Source organism: Haliotis asinina, chromosome 15 (assembly GCF_037392515.1).
Source record: "Haliotis asinina isolate JCU_RB_2024 chromosome 15, JCU_Hal_asi_v2, whole genome shotgun sequence".
NCBI lineage: Eukaryota > Metazoa > Mollusca > Gastropoda > Lepetellida > Haliotidae > Haliotis > Haliotis asinina.
In genome coordinates this window covers 31,555,419-31,572,459 of record NC_090294.1, presented here as the reverse complement: position 1 = coordinate 31,572,459, position 17,041 = coordinate 31,555,419, and the positions used below count along the sequence as shown (strand labels likewise).

Below are 17,041 nucleotides of genomic sequence, written 5' to 3'. Positions count from 1 at the left end.
CACACTGACAATAATTCTTGATTTAAAGTCTTTACACACACAGAGTGAGAGAGAGAGAGAGAGAGAGAGAGAGAGAGAGAGAGAGAGAGAGAGAGAGAGAGAGAGAGACTTATTATTAAAGAATCTGAATTTTAGTAATTTGTCCTCGGTGTGTTGTAAGACAAATGTCAGCAAAAGCGATGCTGAAAAAAATCTAACTTTGGTGACTATCGTTATTAAACTGTAACTATATATTTATGTATAACCAGTGATACATTGACCGGGTTAATAGTCTGAACAGCAAACAAAAGAAACGGAACTGGTTTTCTGTCAATTTCTTAGATAGATGACATAGATGTAAACGTTTACCCTTAGGAGATTTCCTTCTTTCGGCGCTTGCGTTTCTTTTGCTGTTCAGTATAGTTCATGCATACACTAGTGATTATGATGTGAAACAAACGTGTTTGTTTTCATGATTATTCATTCACAATAGGAACTTAACAAGACAGATAACACAAGATCTTTCATGAGCGTGGGTGCCACTCCCAAAACAATTTTCAGTTTTGGAACTTCCTCGTAGACGGACCCAAAATGACACATGACGTGCAGGCATCAAGATAAAGATACAGATCAAAGTAGTTTTTGCAAAGGACTTTAAAATAAAATGTACCTTTTTCGTGTGATAGTTGACATTTTCCCGACATATGTCCTCAAATCCCCATAAATGAACATTCCGTAACTTTTCACCCGTCCATGCACTGGCTATATTTGCATCAACACACGCTGTGTAAGTGTTAACCTGTTTTGGGTTTATCAGTTTTAGCAGTCAGGTCCAACATTTGGATAATGCTGCCAGGTACAGGTTGACTGTCTTCAAGCTGACCTCTTCATTTGTCCAGAACAGCCAGGAACTGCATGTTTACTTTGGAATCATTGTATACACTCCTCTTGGGACTTTGTTGGTGTGCTGGTGTTTCTTAAGCCTGATATGAATTTGAAAAAAAAAATACCTCGGTACAATTTTAGCCCAATTCTCAAAAAAAAACGTCCTGTAACCTCACTGTATCTGATCAGTACGGTATTGTCGAGTGATTATCACACTACTACTTCAGAAAACAACAGGAACGCAGTATTGTCCAGAAATTAATTTGTTGCTAAATAAAGATAAAATATTGACAAATATAAGCTTTGATTTCAGTGGTTCAGTATTGTAAATTGGCGGATGTCAGCATTCACTGGTTAGGCTGCAGCACCCAAGTATTGACACTGATGTGGTGGTTATTGGTTAACAGTTAACAATATTATAGCTATATGGCGTCGGACAGCAGTATGGCCCAGGCAGTCCAATGTTCAACAGCATGTGCACCTGGGATACGATGACACCTCGCAGTCAAGTCAGCGCGCCTGACTACCTCCTGTCAGTCGCCTCTTACGACAAGTATGGATCACTGAAGACCAATTCTAACCCGGATCTTCACGGATTTGTTGGTGACGCAATAAGTAAAGTACGGCGCGGGAGTTTCCAGGCTACATCGACCCACACCATCTAGGTGCTATTAATAACTCTGCGATGCCTGACGGCGAGAAGAATGTAAAAGTTCAAAGAATAGGTAAACTTCCAAACACGCCTGTGTGCATACCGAGTGTGTCACAAGCCATTTTATGTAACCGAATACCTATACAGCAACACTATGAACTAAATAATTACATATGAAGGTTTCCATTCAAATGCAAATAGTCTCAGCCCCAAGCCCAAGTTTGTTTTAACCTGATTAGTCCTACACATGAAGGTCACTGAGTTCTTGCAACTTGGGTACATGGGTATTATCATTTTTAGTTCAAAAATTGCAGTTATAATCTCTTTTTCACATTTTACTCAGCACTTCATTTGTAAGAAATGTAATTTATTCACTGATCTTTCCCGATAATGTAAATACGTTTTGATGTGTAAACTTGTTTTTAATTCTTCAGAAAGAAAACCTTTCGGCATATCAAAGCAAAATCGCACAGTATTCAGTTAATCTAATGTGTCTGCATTGGACGATATTGTCAAAAACAGCTATGATGTTCATGATCCCTTTAAGATATCAATGCTTTTCCTTGACTGAGGGAAGATACCTCTAAGACGCTGCTAGAGTTACAACAGGAGATCTGTTGATGTACATGCCTGGTATTCATGTTGGACAGATATTGGGTAACTAGGAAATGTAGCCTCATGCTGTACTCAACAGTTTTCATCAGTATGCGTTTCTATTGTTTGAATACAGAAAAGGCGTGCTTGAGTCGTCGGTCCGGTGTTTAAGTAAAACGTGTTTAAATAAAACATACAATGCATTTGATTCGCCTTCGGCACTTAGACATAAATCATGAAGAAGTTTAGAGTTCAATATACCCAATACATGTTGTATACCTTAACACATTTGTACAGCTAATAACTATTCCACGTGTTTACAGCTAATGACGAATCCGTACGTTAACACATATATACAGCTACCGATTACTCCATACCTAAGCATATGTTTACAACTAATGACTACTCTATACCTTAACACATGTATACAGCTAATGACTACTCTATACCTTAACACATGTATACAGCTAATGACTACTCCATACCTTAACACATGTTTACAGCTAATGACTACTCCATGCCTTGATATATGTATGCAGCTAATGACTAGTCCATACCTTAACACGTGTTTACAGCTAATGACTACTCGATACCTTAACACATGTTTACAGCTAATGACTACTCCATACCTTAACACATGTTTAGAGCTAATGACGAATCCATACCTTAACACATGTATATAGCTAATGACTACTCCATGCCATAAAACATGTTTACAGCTAATGACTACTTCATGCCTTAAAACATGTTTACAGCTAATTACTTCTACATGCCATAAAACATTTTTACAGCTGATGACTACTCCATACCTTAACACATGTATACAGCTAATGACTACTCCATGCCTTAACACACGCTTACAGCTAATGACTACTCCACACCTCAACACATGTATACAGCTGATGACTACTCCATGCCTTAACGCGTTTACAGTGTATGGCGGTAACAGAATTTCATGGACACGACCCTTGATTATGCTGTTTTCCAGCAGATCGCAGAAAAAATACAGTGACTGTCTATGTTCTAAATGATATAAAGAACTATATTTGATCGTAATATTAATAATTACATTGTAGAATTCAATTACCTTTAACCTTTAGATCATTTTCATGTATCAATGTATAAATCAATAACTCCGTATTGACACTGGGAACATGCACCTTTCCCACGTACATCAGCTACACATACACCACTACTTGGGGTCAGTTCACTGCAATTGCTTCCTTAAAGGAGTGAAAACAAGAGACAAAATAGTTGGACCATAACAACAATACTGTTAAATACAATATATCATATCTGGTATTGGTGCAATACACTTTAAGCAATACTAAAGGAGTCCTTCAAATCTCGTACAATAAAGGACCGCCTGAATCTGTTTGGAGAACAGACCTCTCTCTTCCACCGCACCCAACATTACTGCCTGAAGCGTAGCGTAATCCACATGAAAGTTGTTAAAAAACGACTGTCATTTGCTTTGACGGATATATTCCCGATAAATACATTATACCGCCAACTTCTAAGAAGTAACGATGCGTGCAAACAGCAGAATTTAACATACAGACGTACAAATATAGTTTCGTTGTGACAACGAAACTTACAGTATATATTTGGTGTCTGCAGGGAGACTATACATAGGTGTAGATTATCCCTGGTGTGTATTACTCTGTTTCGACAGAATAGAGAAAGTCAGGATATTGATGTGTAACCGTGCAATATTCAAAATGCCAACTATCGCGCGAATAGGGTTGCGTAACAGAGAGAAATATTATCAGGCTTTCTATATGAGATCAAATATGTGCCACAATTTTCCAGTGTACCGTGACTGGGCATGAAGGCAACAACGGGCAATGTTATGAAATAATAAATGCACATTATCCTAGCAGTTCCAAAAGAATTCCCTCCAAGAAAATACGTGATTCGTCATAAGTAACATATAAAGTCATACATCCAAAAATATTGAAATTCAAATTCAAAGACCGTGGAAAAAGACCGGGGTGTTAATAAAACCATATTGTGTTGTCAATCAGCTGTACATAAATAGGGTGCCCCACCGCCCCGTGTATTTAGTGTAAAGCTAGGGTGATTCATTCCAGGTCCCTTAAATTTCATTTTGAACATCCTACCATTAAAAGTGTAACGAGAGAGTAACCAAAATTTGTAACAAAAGTGGGTTTGATAAAGTCAGTTCATCCTGCAGTTACACTTTCTAATTTCAACGAGGGCTCATTGAACATCTTGACTTAATCCATCTTTTTAGTTATATTCAAAACGAAAGTTAGTTGACAGAGAACTGACACATGCAACGAAAAATGGTAAATCTTTGAAATCATATTTGCGCAGTATGACCTCTGTCCAAAAATAGAGTATCCGGTCACATATCGTGCATCGCGACCGCTGACAAAATAATACCAGCAAGCGGTACCATGTATCAGTAGCACCCATGGCCCGACAGTGAACGTCAATGATTATCTGCTGTTGAAGTTGGTCCCTCGGGTGTAGGGTCTCTGAAGAAATTACTGTGTCGTACCTTCATAAACCCTTCATGAGAACACATCGGGTAGGTTTAACTATCATGCATCACTCATTCTGATGCGTGGGAGAAAACGGTATGTACCACCACTTCGTTGAGCCCCGTGGAGGCCATTGACCGTTGGTTCAGGAAGTCGGGACAGGCAAGAGACAAGATCTGCTGAACAGATTTTTTTTATTTGAACAGAGATTAAATAGTCACCAGCTGTGGCACAGCACTTGGCTAACTGTCTCTAAAAGGTGTATCAATGTTATGAGGTTATGGGAAGAAGAGCATGGACACTTGCTTAAACAGTCTAGATGTTATCATACCCAGTGTGGACCATGACCCGTAGCTAGGCTTGTGTTCAGTGGCTCTAGCATTTATCCGAAGGTTTGGGGGCTCCTTTCACCAAGTAACCTTTTACTCAGGTTAACCTTAACTCCTAGTCTTTAACACTGCAATAAGGTTACGTTATGTGAAGGACCTACGTTCATCTTATCGCTTTATGAAGGGAGGCTATGGGTGTTGTTATACAACACAACTACAGCTCTAACACTTCACTCAGTCTGTCTTAAGGTTTGGGAGTTAGGGCACTTCAGCGATTAGACTGTTTTGCACAACGATACCGTAAGGCTCTCACGTAAGGCTGAAGAACTGTGAAACCTGGTAAAGGGAGGTAATTCAACACGTTGGCGTGTCAACTTACATATTATACAGTAGCTTGTATAATTATTCTCTCTCTCTCTCTGTGCGTGCGTGCGTGCGTGCGTGTGTTTAGTCCAGTTACTAGTATTTCCTCTTGTGAAAACTGCTTATCTGTATCTCCTGTAAGTGGTCGCTAATTACCAGATGCCATATGGGTGTGTATAGCGTGTAACATCTATACGGTGATGACAATGATTAAAAACTCAAGCACAACATCAATATGTAGGCAAGGGTGATGGAACAACATCGCCCAGGTGGCATAAATATCTACAAATAGATAACACAAATAATAACAAATTAACACCTCAAGAGATGAAGATGTACATGAAGGTGGCCAGATAACATTGCTGGGATATGAAGAACATCTTTATAAAGAAAGGTCGCCAGTCACATTACTATTGGTTGTATGCTATCAGAATATGGATCAAGATAGGCAAATAACACTGACAAAATCCAGCAGCAAACATCTACAAATTAAGTAGAATGGCTTGTGCGGGACGAAAGGATTTGTATCATCTTCGCGTAGACGGCGATGTATAGTATATGATTCTTTGTCCAAAGAGTCATGGTCATGCATTGCTGAAACTCATTTCTGTCGACCTCTGTAACCGGAGCCAGGCAGTTATAGGTGGATTGTAACGATACCTATTTCGATTGCAGTTATATACGTACAGCATCACATGTATACCTACTCCAGTCCGTATCTGAACATCTAATCCAGTCCTAACAAATAAATATGTATGATATCAATGCTGACAACAACATACCTGCTTCACACAGTAAAGCGACACCTGGCGTCTACACGACAGGCAGGCAGGCAGGCACGAAATTCACGTGCTGGTAGGGTGTGGGCGACACACAAGAAAGTTGGCGTTTGTGAATCAAAGGCATCAACTCTGCAGTCTGAACAAAAATGCAAATTACGCAAATTAGTTATTTTCCCACTATTCATTAATATATGCCAAATCTTCTCTCTCAAAATAGGTATTGCATATTTGAATTACCATCATGCGAATAATCTTGTGCATGTTTGGGGAATATTTGCAAATATGGACAGCAATCAATGCCCTCGATGTAAATTTGGAGGAACGTGACGGACATGCATATTTGGGTTTACGCTCGAATCGCCTACATCTCTATTCGCCTACGTGTCCAACTGCCAACAAAAACAAACTTTAGCTAATTAGCATGAAAAAATGCACCCCTAATCTTAGAATGAAACCGCCTGAGCTATAGTGATCTTGACTGACTGTTTGGTCAACGAATATTCAGTGGAGTAGGAAGATAAGTATATCCAATATGAATTGAATTATTTATTTATATGAACGTTCTTCTTTTGGTAGTGATTATTTCTTTATATGATTTAACATGTCAAAGTATAAGCAACTTTTTTTCAAGTTTTTATTTCCAAGAGATACACGTTAGCTTGGTCGCTGTGTGCAAAGGCAATATATTTACACGGTTTGTAGTATTTCGCTGTTACCCCACCTTGATCTGGTGGAAGTTTGGTTTAACTTCCTTTCTGGTCATAGTGCAAATATTCTCCTTTTCTATTACGCCGAAAACGTTTAGAGAGTTGTTATTTTTCCATTATAATATATTAGACAATTGTCCTTCGCCCAATATCCCGAGCCATGAGGATAATTCTGCCCACGCTTCTTATCAAAACTACACTCAAACAGTAGATGTCATACAAGATCCCGTTTACAAAATGTGCAGAATGGTGATTCTCTAATTTAAGTCTTGTGTAAATAAATATTAGTTGTTAAAATATTCTGAGTAATCTTGTATTGGAAATATTTCAAATTTACACTCTGTGTACGTCTATTGGGCATTAAATGCATATGACCGTCGTTCTGGGGATATCGTCCTCCCAATATTTCTTCCCATTAACATCAATAAAGAGAGTCATTTTACACCTCTATATACCTCTTTTCTTTCCTTTTCTTCTTTCAAATGGAAGTGTCCAGTTTCAAATCATAAGAGTGACGCTTGTTTATCACTGCTTAATCTGTGGTCAACAGGCCATTTTGTGTTGTTTCAAGAATGCAGGCGAATATAGAACAACCCAATATACATATATTTGCTGCTTCTGATATTATGGCATGGGTCATTCGGTTACAGTCTGTTTGATTCCATTTGTGACCGATGAATTGCTCACTAATACAAAATCTAATAACTGCAACAAAACCAAATTTTGCACAGCCACATAAAATCGACAAACTCGGATGGCTTGTTTAATAATTTTGGGCATCAGAATGAAAAAAGTGGTTTTACAAACGACCATCATGTTGTTGTCACTAGTCTCATTTTCGTACCGAGGGACCTCTTGCTGGTAGAACAGCCAGGTGATCAACAAGCGTGTTTTGTGAACATTGGGGCCATCTCAAAAGCCGTTATGCGGTTACCACTTCGGATCGACGTTCAATCGCAGTCAGTGTTGCCGCTTTCAGAAACCGCGATTGTACATTCGGAATCGGTGTCGCTATCGCAAAGGGGGTAGCCTGATTATGACTGGCTTGATGGTGGCATAGTCCAATGTACTTTGTTCCCAATTATGTGTTTCTGCATGTCATTCTCATGTGTCCAGCATGATGGTGTCTATTGATTGTTGAACAATAGCCTGTGCATTTCGAAGATTGAATGCTATGCTCTGCCTGCTTACTACATCCGCTTTCATCATACCCCATACGAGTTCTAAAATCGCAATGATAGGGTGGCAATCGCAAAACTGAATGACCATGTTTTATGAAATATATATCAACCTGAAAGACAGCTGTGATTATATTTACTTTTATAATATCGTATAGAATAGGTTTGGTTGCTTTTTCTGGATAAGGTATCATGTCCCTGTTGTATGTGAAGCATTTACCCATGTTTCCTCGACGTAAACAGGCTCGTAACCGTCTTTACGTTTGTTTCGCACTGTGTGTAAGAACTGGTTTCTTAGTGGAACAATATCAGACCTCTCGCACAGTGTCAATTCTGGGCCAATGTTTTTTTGTAACGGGAACCAAATTTGTGAAACAATATTCATAACTGATATTTTGAAATGATCAAAGAATGATTTGTCTCCAAGTATTTTTTTTCAAAATATGAAGAGAGACCTCGGTGTTTTATTTATACAGCGGCTTCATAGCTGTTGTTGAAATGAATCGACGCTCTCACATCGCGTGGGCTTTGAGACAGTCCCCTCTGTTGTGTCCGTGCAGGCTGAATCGGTGCGGTTTGGCAAGATTTTAACTTCCCATCTATAATGTGCAATTCGTATACGATACTCAGCCAAAACATATTTGGGGGATTACAGCGTTGAGGGGACCAGTTAATGGAGGATTAGTGGCGGAAGCCAGAGATTAATTTTTGTTGATGAAAGTGTCGAATTGGTTAGGTAGAAATATACCCTGATCCCTGTTTAGGGGATGGCAAGTACTACTTCAGAAAGAATCCTTCGACAAAGCAGCCCTCTGCACAGCTCCGTTCCAGCCCCTCTATTGGTACCGCAAAGTCGACGACACCTTCACCACCATTGCCAATGACAAAGACCCCTCCTCAACTACCTCAACGACCAACATCCAAGAATCAAGTTCACCATGGAGACTGAGACCAGCCAACACCTGCTTTTCCTTGATTTCCTCCACACCACAGACGATGGACTCAGAACCTCTGTATACTGCAAGCCGACGCACACCGACCAGTACATCCACTACAACTCCTGCCACCATCCTCAGATAAAGCAAGCTATCATCACCACCCTTACCAGACGTGTCAAAGCCTTCTGCCATCCTGATGCCCTAAACAGTGAACTGGACCACTCCAGAAAGACATTCACTATGCTCAACGGTTACCCTGCCCAACTTATCACAGCCACCATCAACAAGACCCTCAAGAACAAAGAACCCTGCCTCAAGTCTTCTCCATCACCCATCAGAGTAACCATATCCTACTTTGGCCCCATTAGCCATCAGATATCACGCCTCATTAAGACCAAAGCTGACATCGATGTCACCTTCTCCAGAGGCAAGACCATCAAGACCTACCTAAAAGCCAACGGTAAAGGACCCAGCTGTGAACACCCTAACACGAGAGGATGCATCTACCAGATCCCTTGCAACTGTGGCGACCTATACATTGGAGAAACGCTGAGACCAATCAACACCAGAAAGAAGGAACACCAGACCTCCCTCAGCAAACTTGACCAGAAATCGGCCATCTCTGAACACATTCTCAAGAACCATGGACACTCAATTTGATGGAAGGACACTAGGATAACTATCTACCAACAGGAACTGGCGCCAAAGGAAACTACAAGAGGCCATTGAGATCCGGAGACAGAAACCAGCAATCAACTGTGTCCAAGGAGTGTACCTACCAAGTGCCTGGGACTTGTTGATAAATTTGTCTTATCTATCTGTGTACATTCCATCTATGTAATTCATTAGTGTTTACACAACAGTGTGCCGATATATAGCCAATCTACCCGTGTACATCCTTATCATCGTCCCTAATCATGTACATCATCCTTAATCCTCATCCTATCATGTGCATGTCATCACCATTGGCTTCCTTGTGGTATGTAACATGATCTTACCACTGGCTTATGTAAACATAATCTTACCATTGGCTTCCATCATTGTTATCATAACTGTCGGCTTCCTATCAGTTGTTGTTTATACTGTTCATACCCTCTTCCAGCTTTTGTTAATTCATTCCACTTGTTACTTTGTTACTGTTTACCTGTACATATAAATATAGCTCTGTACCCCATTCTCATTCACCTCATGAAGGAGTAAGTATTAACTCCGAAACGTTGTGTACTCATAATAAAGAAGTTGATATCCATAAAATCTTCATTCTTATGTATTTCACTTCTAAATGCCCTTCAAGGGCCAGAACGGTATGGTGAACGGATGTGTTGTACAGCATCAACGGTTTGTTGATGTAAGCATAATGGTATGAGGAAGCATCACATCTCACGATAGGACACAACATGTCACTGTCAATGGCAATCTGACAGGTCCCTAGGCCTGTATCACAAAGCTGCCGTAAGCCTAAGATCTAGTAACTTTTCTCGCACCATCCGTAACATACTGTAACATACGACAAAACTTACGATATGTTTGGCTTATGAGATCTTTACGAGGTCTGCGATACAGGAACGACTCATTGGACCGTTCATTGAAGTGCAGGGATGTAACTTCATGCTTCAGCTAGATAATGCCCATTCACACATCACTGTGTTACACAGTCACATATTTCCTGGGACAGCAGAATATTCCAGTACTCACCTGGTAAACTGTTTCTCCCCACCTGTACACGATTGAGCATGTGTGGGATAAAATGACGTTTAGGTCAAGCCCAGAATCAGCCATTGACATTAAGTGAAATGGGACAAGCGTATGTTCAGACATGGAACAAATTCCCCAAGCTTTCTTCAAGTCTGTGTATTGAGGAATACAACAAAAAGTACAGATTCCTCACTTACGTTACATATAATAATAGCAATAAACTTATCGTATGTGATTGCTGTTACTGTTGTTACCAAAATCCTGAAATACTCGATCTCATTCACACATCGCTTCAACTCCATTTGTGTTGCAACTTGAAATAAATATGTGTAATGTTAAGAGTAATTTGTTTCATATCTGTAATGGGTGCAATAATAGTGCTTGATTTACTCCTGACCTTTCCCCTTTATGAATGAGGTCAGTTGGAAATTACATCATGTGGGAAAACCACTTTGTCCTAGTGTGGGTTAATTCATAATATGACTCCACAAAGTGTGTTCTAATCATTCTTATCCAATTACATCTAATTATCTTATTTTTCTTTCACACAAAATCTGTTGCAAATCTGACAGTACATAAGTAGGATACTTCAAAAAGTCTACAGTGTGTTTTGCTTAGTGCATACAGATTCTGATCTGAGCCTTAGCACATTCTGTGAAACATATATAGATATCTGACAAAGTCACTCTGTCTAAAACAAATATGACTCTTGAGACTGGTGTATGTTTCTGCTGAGCTCAAAATATACCCTGCAGCTTCCACAGCACCAGAAATGCTACATCCACAAGGGCTGCTGCAGTCCACAGGGAAACCATAAGAAAGTAAGAAGCGTGAAAATACAATGGACATCCTCTCTTGAAGCTAGCAAGTCTGCATGGCACATCATGGGACAGGCATTATCTGACTCTGGGGACGTCTAATTTGAAGCAGACATTCACAATAAGCTACAGATAAAGAATTGGGAGTCCATCATGCATTCTTTATGAGAATATGACTGAATAAGTGTATATGCTCTGGGGAGTGTCTCTGGGTATTGATGTTACAATGAAGAAGCATTTAGCCCATATGGATAGGCAACAACATCCATCTCTTTCGTTTTCAGTCGTTGGATAGACGTTGGAAAGACTCGAGCTAAGCCGGAAGCCAGTAAAGTGTACAATTTTTCTTCAACTAAATGGCATATGGGAATCCTAATTGAAGAGTGTTGATTGTAAAGAAATACTGATGAACAGAGTTTGATCATGTGAGCAGTACAATAAAACATAAATGGACAATAGCTCTTCAAATGCACACTGGTTGGCGTAATTAGGTTTACCACCTGACAGCACGTTTAGTGGCCAACACAGCACATAAAATTTTACTAGCAGTTCAAACATTTACAACCATCAACAGTTTGTGAACTCACATACACAACTTACACACCTTTGTAATTGCCACTGAATGTACATTGTCAACAGGGCATAAAGGTTTGTGTGACTTTGTTACACAGCGTAACTTAAATCTACTTAAAATATTAAGCAGCTATAGGCAGTGACCAGGAAGTCTGACCTTTCCATGACAAAGGAAATAGAAGTATCATTCTCACAAAGTTTCCACTTTTGCCAAATGACTTTTCCAAAAAACTGTTGTAACATCTTCAAAAAATAATTTTTTCCTTTATGCTGAATGTAGAATCATGGCCACAACTCATGATATTGGAATTGGCCCTGAAACATATGTTCGGGCCCCCTACCAACAATACAACAGAATCTGTCAAATCCAGACTCAGCAATCTGGTGTTCTCCACAATCTCTTCTACTCTCTGAGTCTGGGCAAAAGTGTTCTTTGTTTATCATTGAAAACTTACTTGAGCCATAATCCATGTAGTGATGTTAAGTTACAAATTTGACGTCTTTACTGTCAAATTTGTCCTCTGTTGTATATTCATGTGAATCTATACAATGTTGTTTTCTTATCCTGAAAGAATAAAGGTTGATGAAAGTGTAACCCATAGGTAAGCCGACCAGTGTCTATGGTAATGGACAAAAGTTGTCTTATCTGAACTGCTTTACAATCCAGACAAATGAGTCGGTTCCTAACCAGTCTGTATTAGACAGATTCCACTGTACATATGAGTTGTAGCTACTGGGATGTCCAATATGACTTCCTTGGTGGCCATGCTGAGAATTCACATTGAAACATCTTGAATGAGTGAAGCTCCACCATCTTTTTGGCTTTCTGATGCAGTCAGATCCTGCATAGGCAAGCCATGACATACATTCACAGAACATGGCTGAGTTCTTTGTGATTACAGTGTCCTGATCAAGAGATATAAACATCCTTAGTTTAAATACTCTTCTGGGAGACTCTATGGACCACATAATAAAATTCATTTACTAATTAGCAGGGCAGAACACACTGACTTAACCTCATGATACCAATCACAATGATGATCATTGAGGCTAATGTTTACAAGCACTTTACCAGGTATTTGCTAATACCTATACTTTAGTCTGATCAAAGCATTTGATTTCTAACTTTTAACACTGTTTCACAATCACACTTCTGACTTGGTAAGAAAAATATCGACACACATTTGGTAGAGACATAGACCCCAGATTGGTCAATGTAGGCTTATACTGTCATCAACATGTGTTGATATAATAGTCCATATATCATGTGCATTACTCCATGCACAATGCACGCTTGAAGTGCCCAAACAATCTTATTATTATAACCCTTATTAACCCAAGCTGAGTGTTAGGCACTAGAAGTTTAGTGGTTACATTGGGTACCCATTTTCTGCTGGGTGAACAGAGGCAATTCTGAACAAACCCACTTGCCTAAGCTGACACCACATGTCTTATGTGCTTCGTTGTGGGGCATGACTGAAGTCCTAGAATCTCTCAGGAGGCAAACTGCCAAATACAGTCACCCATACTAGGACTGTCCAAGCTCGATGGTGCTTAACTTCAACTGATTTCTGACCTGAGCACAGGACCACACACCACCACATATCTTTAACATCAAAAGACATGAGGGTGGCAATCTTGTAACCTTGTTATCTTGTAAGATTCTGACTCATGTATTTCAAAGCAACGTCTTCAATTGTTGACCACAAGCACTTTGAGACCACCTAGTAATAATTCAGGATAATTATTAAGAAAATATCAAAAATCATTTCTTCAATTTGTGACAGAAACATCTCCAGCCTAACTGTTTGAAGTTAAGATATCATATCTCTACAAAAACATACCTAATAACTGTACATGTATTTATCATGTGTGTTCAGCACATCAGAAGCAACATTTTCACTTCTTAAGATTCATCTTTCTGTACAAGGTGGTAAAGTAATGAGCCTTTTTATTGCAGTTTCATCAAATTGATGGAATAAAGTTAATGGAAACCTGTTTGTAAATATAAGGTTACAAAAACCAAATGTGTGCACTTATCACATACATGCAACAAGATGATGGTACAGTTCAGCTGTTTATTTCTACATCATGTAAACAATCCTGACAATAACAATGTTTAAATACTATTCTGTTGTACAAAGTATATAAAACAATATCAGTATGCAATAGACAAAATATTTTAAACACATACACCTTAGATAATAAATAACAATGGTGTAAAAGTGTAGAAGTACAGAGAACTATGCACATCATACCATTAAAGGTATCCAATTAGCTTTCATAAATGGACAAAAATATATAGATTGCTGTTACCATATTTGCTAAATTTCCAAGACTGGAAATACCTAGAGATTGTTACAATATGTTGTTGGAGGTAATGTTGTAGAATGTACACAAGAGTTAAGTGCCTCTGAGCACAACCAGGTCTAGAAATAAGTGCCTACATTTGAACCAATCAGTAGATTTGACTAGCCGTTGAAATTAATGTGTCTTTCGAGAAGAAGGGGCATAATTCCAACCTGGCTTTCTCTTGATGGACTGAGCTCAACATCTTTACACAATGGCAGACAGATGATGTGCTATCATAAAATCTCATACAGGTTTGTGACAAGTTGAGATGGTCAGGTTGATAGATACATTTTAAATCTTACAAGAAAGGAAATTAACTTCATGCGTTCAAATAGAATGTTAATGAAAACTAAAGTCAACAAGGTCCCACGTTGTATCCATTCTCCTTTTAATGCTGGATGCATCACGTAACATCCAGGAATAAACATGGCTTTATTGATATTTTCAACTATAGCTTTCATGGACAGTGAATGACAAGAAAGTTATTTTTGCTTCAAGATGGAAATATAAACTCAACAAACAAACCTACTCAGTCAACGATTGTGTCAGGATATCACAATCACTATCACAGACATACAGGGTGGTAAACAACCACTCTTGATTAACCTGATTTGGAATCTACTATTGAGTATTTGCTTAGGTCCAAAACAGTTATCCCTAGTCCTCAGCAAATGAGTTTTATATACGATGTGAAGGCACTAGAAATCATCATCTTCATTCTCGTAGCTATAATTGTCAGCAAATGCAGGTTGAGCTCTGGCCTTCAGCCCCTTCTTCTTCTTGCTGCTGGCTGGCCGCTGGCCCAGGTTACTGTGGTCCCGGGTAAACCCATCTGCATCAGTGCGCAGCCTTTGTAAACCTGGACAACATACACAAACATAATACAGGATGCTAAACAATTAACTACCTTCACCTACCATACAGTAACACCATACACAAGCAAAAGTAAAGCCTGATTTAGAATAATTTTGGAAGCCTTATAAATATTTAAGCTAGAGCAAGTCTTGGAACCAAGATGATTTTCATAAGAGAAATGGATACAAATGATATAAACATATGGTAAAACACTCATTTCTTTTTATGAAATTGGAATAAAATATTTTTTATTCACATATTTTTGCCCTTCTTTAGCAGTTAAATGTGTCAGCATAACAAAATGTAACTTTCAGAATAAAATTGATATTTTATACTTATCCTGACTCATGCTTAAGTGCTTGCCTCCGTCTTATATTTGAAAGCTAGTGGAACATTTGAAATCCCTGGAAGTTCCCTGCTTCAAAAGAGGACATAAAATCACACTCACCCACGAGTACCCTCCCTTTCCTCTATGTTTTGGCACCAACACTGGTCACATGACCCTTCACATTTGCCACTCTCTCCAAAAATTCATAGCCCAAACAGATGGATTTGCAGGGAAATCCAAGTGAAATGAATGGGAGGTTGGGAGGGTTGACCTCATGAGTCAGGATAAGTATAAAATATCAATTTTAATCAGAAAATTACATATTTTTCATTATCTTGACTCATGCTTAATTGCTTACAGTATCCGATGGACATGGTGGTGGAGGTAGACTAACTCCTGTTCCCTTTCGAACAAAGAAAAGAACCATGACCTCCTATAGTGCTGTCATTTCTTGTTGCAGACTCTTAGGGTTTGGTGAATCTGTCACTCCAGTTGCGAGTTAATCAACAGAGTTAATCCTGCTGATGAGAAGTACTTCGAATCTAGATATCAATGCTTCATTAATAGCTCCAGATCTGGCTAGACCATGAAATGTAAAACGAGTGGTGATGTCTAGTTGAGCTAATTTCTTGTCATCCACTTTATAAAATTTAATCCATCCGCTGTTAATAAGTTTATAGTATTCGTCAATCTCTGTAGCCTTCGTGAAGGGTTCCATGTGGTGAAAAGGAAATCTTTTTGCATTGGAAGGTGATATATGTAGACTTTGATAACTCGTTGCATTGTTGAAAGCAGCACTGAGACAGTCTGGTGCCTCAGAAATGGGAGGAACTGTGGGTGTATTAAACTCTTCATTGACTACCCTATATGAGAATGCTTCATTAGATTCCTTTGATCGAGAATCTAAATCCAATCCATGAAGTTGCTTCCGCACTGGAAAATATAACCTCCACTTCTTCATCCGAAAATCTATCTAAAGAGTCATAACAATGAGTGACCCTCCATGATTATCTGCGCTGAGGTGTCCCATATCTACTTGACTGATTGATCCCTCATTGAGAAATCCTCCTGAGGCGAAGGATACCTGTGTGCAGGTGTACATGCTTCCACGCAAAGATAATACATAACATTGGTGACAAGGAGATCTTTGGTGAACCCTTTCTACTGTGATAATTAGTAGGAAGTCCCCCATGGAGAACTACTGTTGAACCAACATTCCTGAAAGTATCCAGACTATGTGATGGTTGTCAGTCCGAATAATCTAGGAGAACGGAAACATCATCTTTAACATTGATATTGGTTTGAGAGTAATTTGTGCCTTCATGCCTTCATGAGCGATGACTGTTGCAGTAAGTGCCTTCATGGCAGTCCTCTCTTCTGTGAAGCGTCGATCCATTAAAGACATCATGCATTGTCCCATGAAAAGTCCTGGATCAAAATCCTGAGTTGAAAGTGTAGACCTCATCTGAGGTGAGTATTCTTCTGAGAATACAGATGTGTCTT

The 17,041-nt window shown here is 39.1% G+C and overlaps 2 protein-coding genes across 2 annotated transcripts in view; one reads left to right on the top strand and one right to left on the bottom strand.

The window, feature by feature from the left end:
• Positions 1–8,917: 8,917 nt before the first annotated feature.
• Positions 8,918–9,717, top strand: LOC137264976 (uncharacterized). Its single transcript, XM_067800317.1, has 2 exons — positions 8,918–9,377; positions 9,611–9,717. Exons 1-2 carry the CDS (start codon positions 8,918–8,920, stop codon positions 9,715–9,717), a joined length of 567 nt encoding a protein of 188 aa, XP_067656418.1.
• Positions 9,718–14,067: 4,350 nt separating this feature from the next.
• Positions 14,068–17,041, bottom strand: part of LOC137265773 (golgin subfamily A member 6-like protein 25) — a 43,928-nt gene continuing 40,954 nt past the window's right edge. The window contains exon 24 of the mRNA XM_067801224.1: positions 14,068–15,214. Coding sequence (XP_067657325.1) covers positions 15,054–15,214 — 161 coding nt within the window. The 3' untranslated portion in view covers positions 14,068–15,053. The remainder of the gene's footprint in view (positions 15,215–17,041) is intronic.

Coding starts and splice junctions, on each gene's coding strand:
- LOC137264976 (XM_067800317.1), top strand. CDS start 8,918: ATGGAGACTGAGACCAGCCAACACCTGCTTTTCCTTGATTTCCTCCAC. Junction 9,378..9,610: donor GACCTACCTAAAAGCCAACG/GTAAAGGACCCA, acceptor ATCTACCAACAG/GAACTGGCGCCAAAGGAAAC.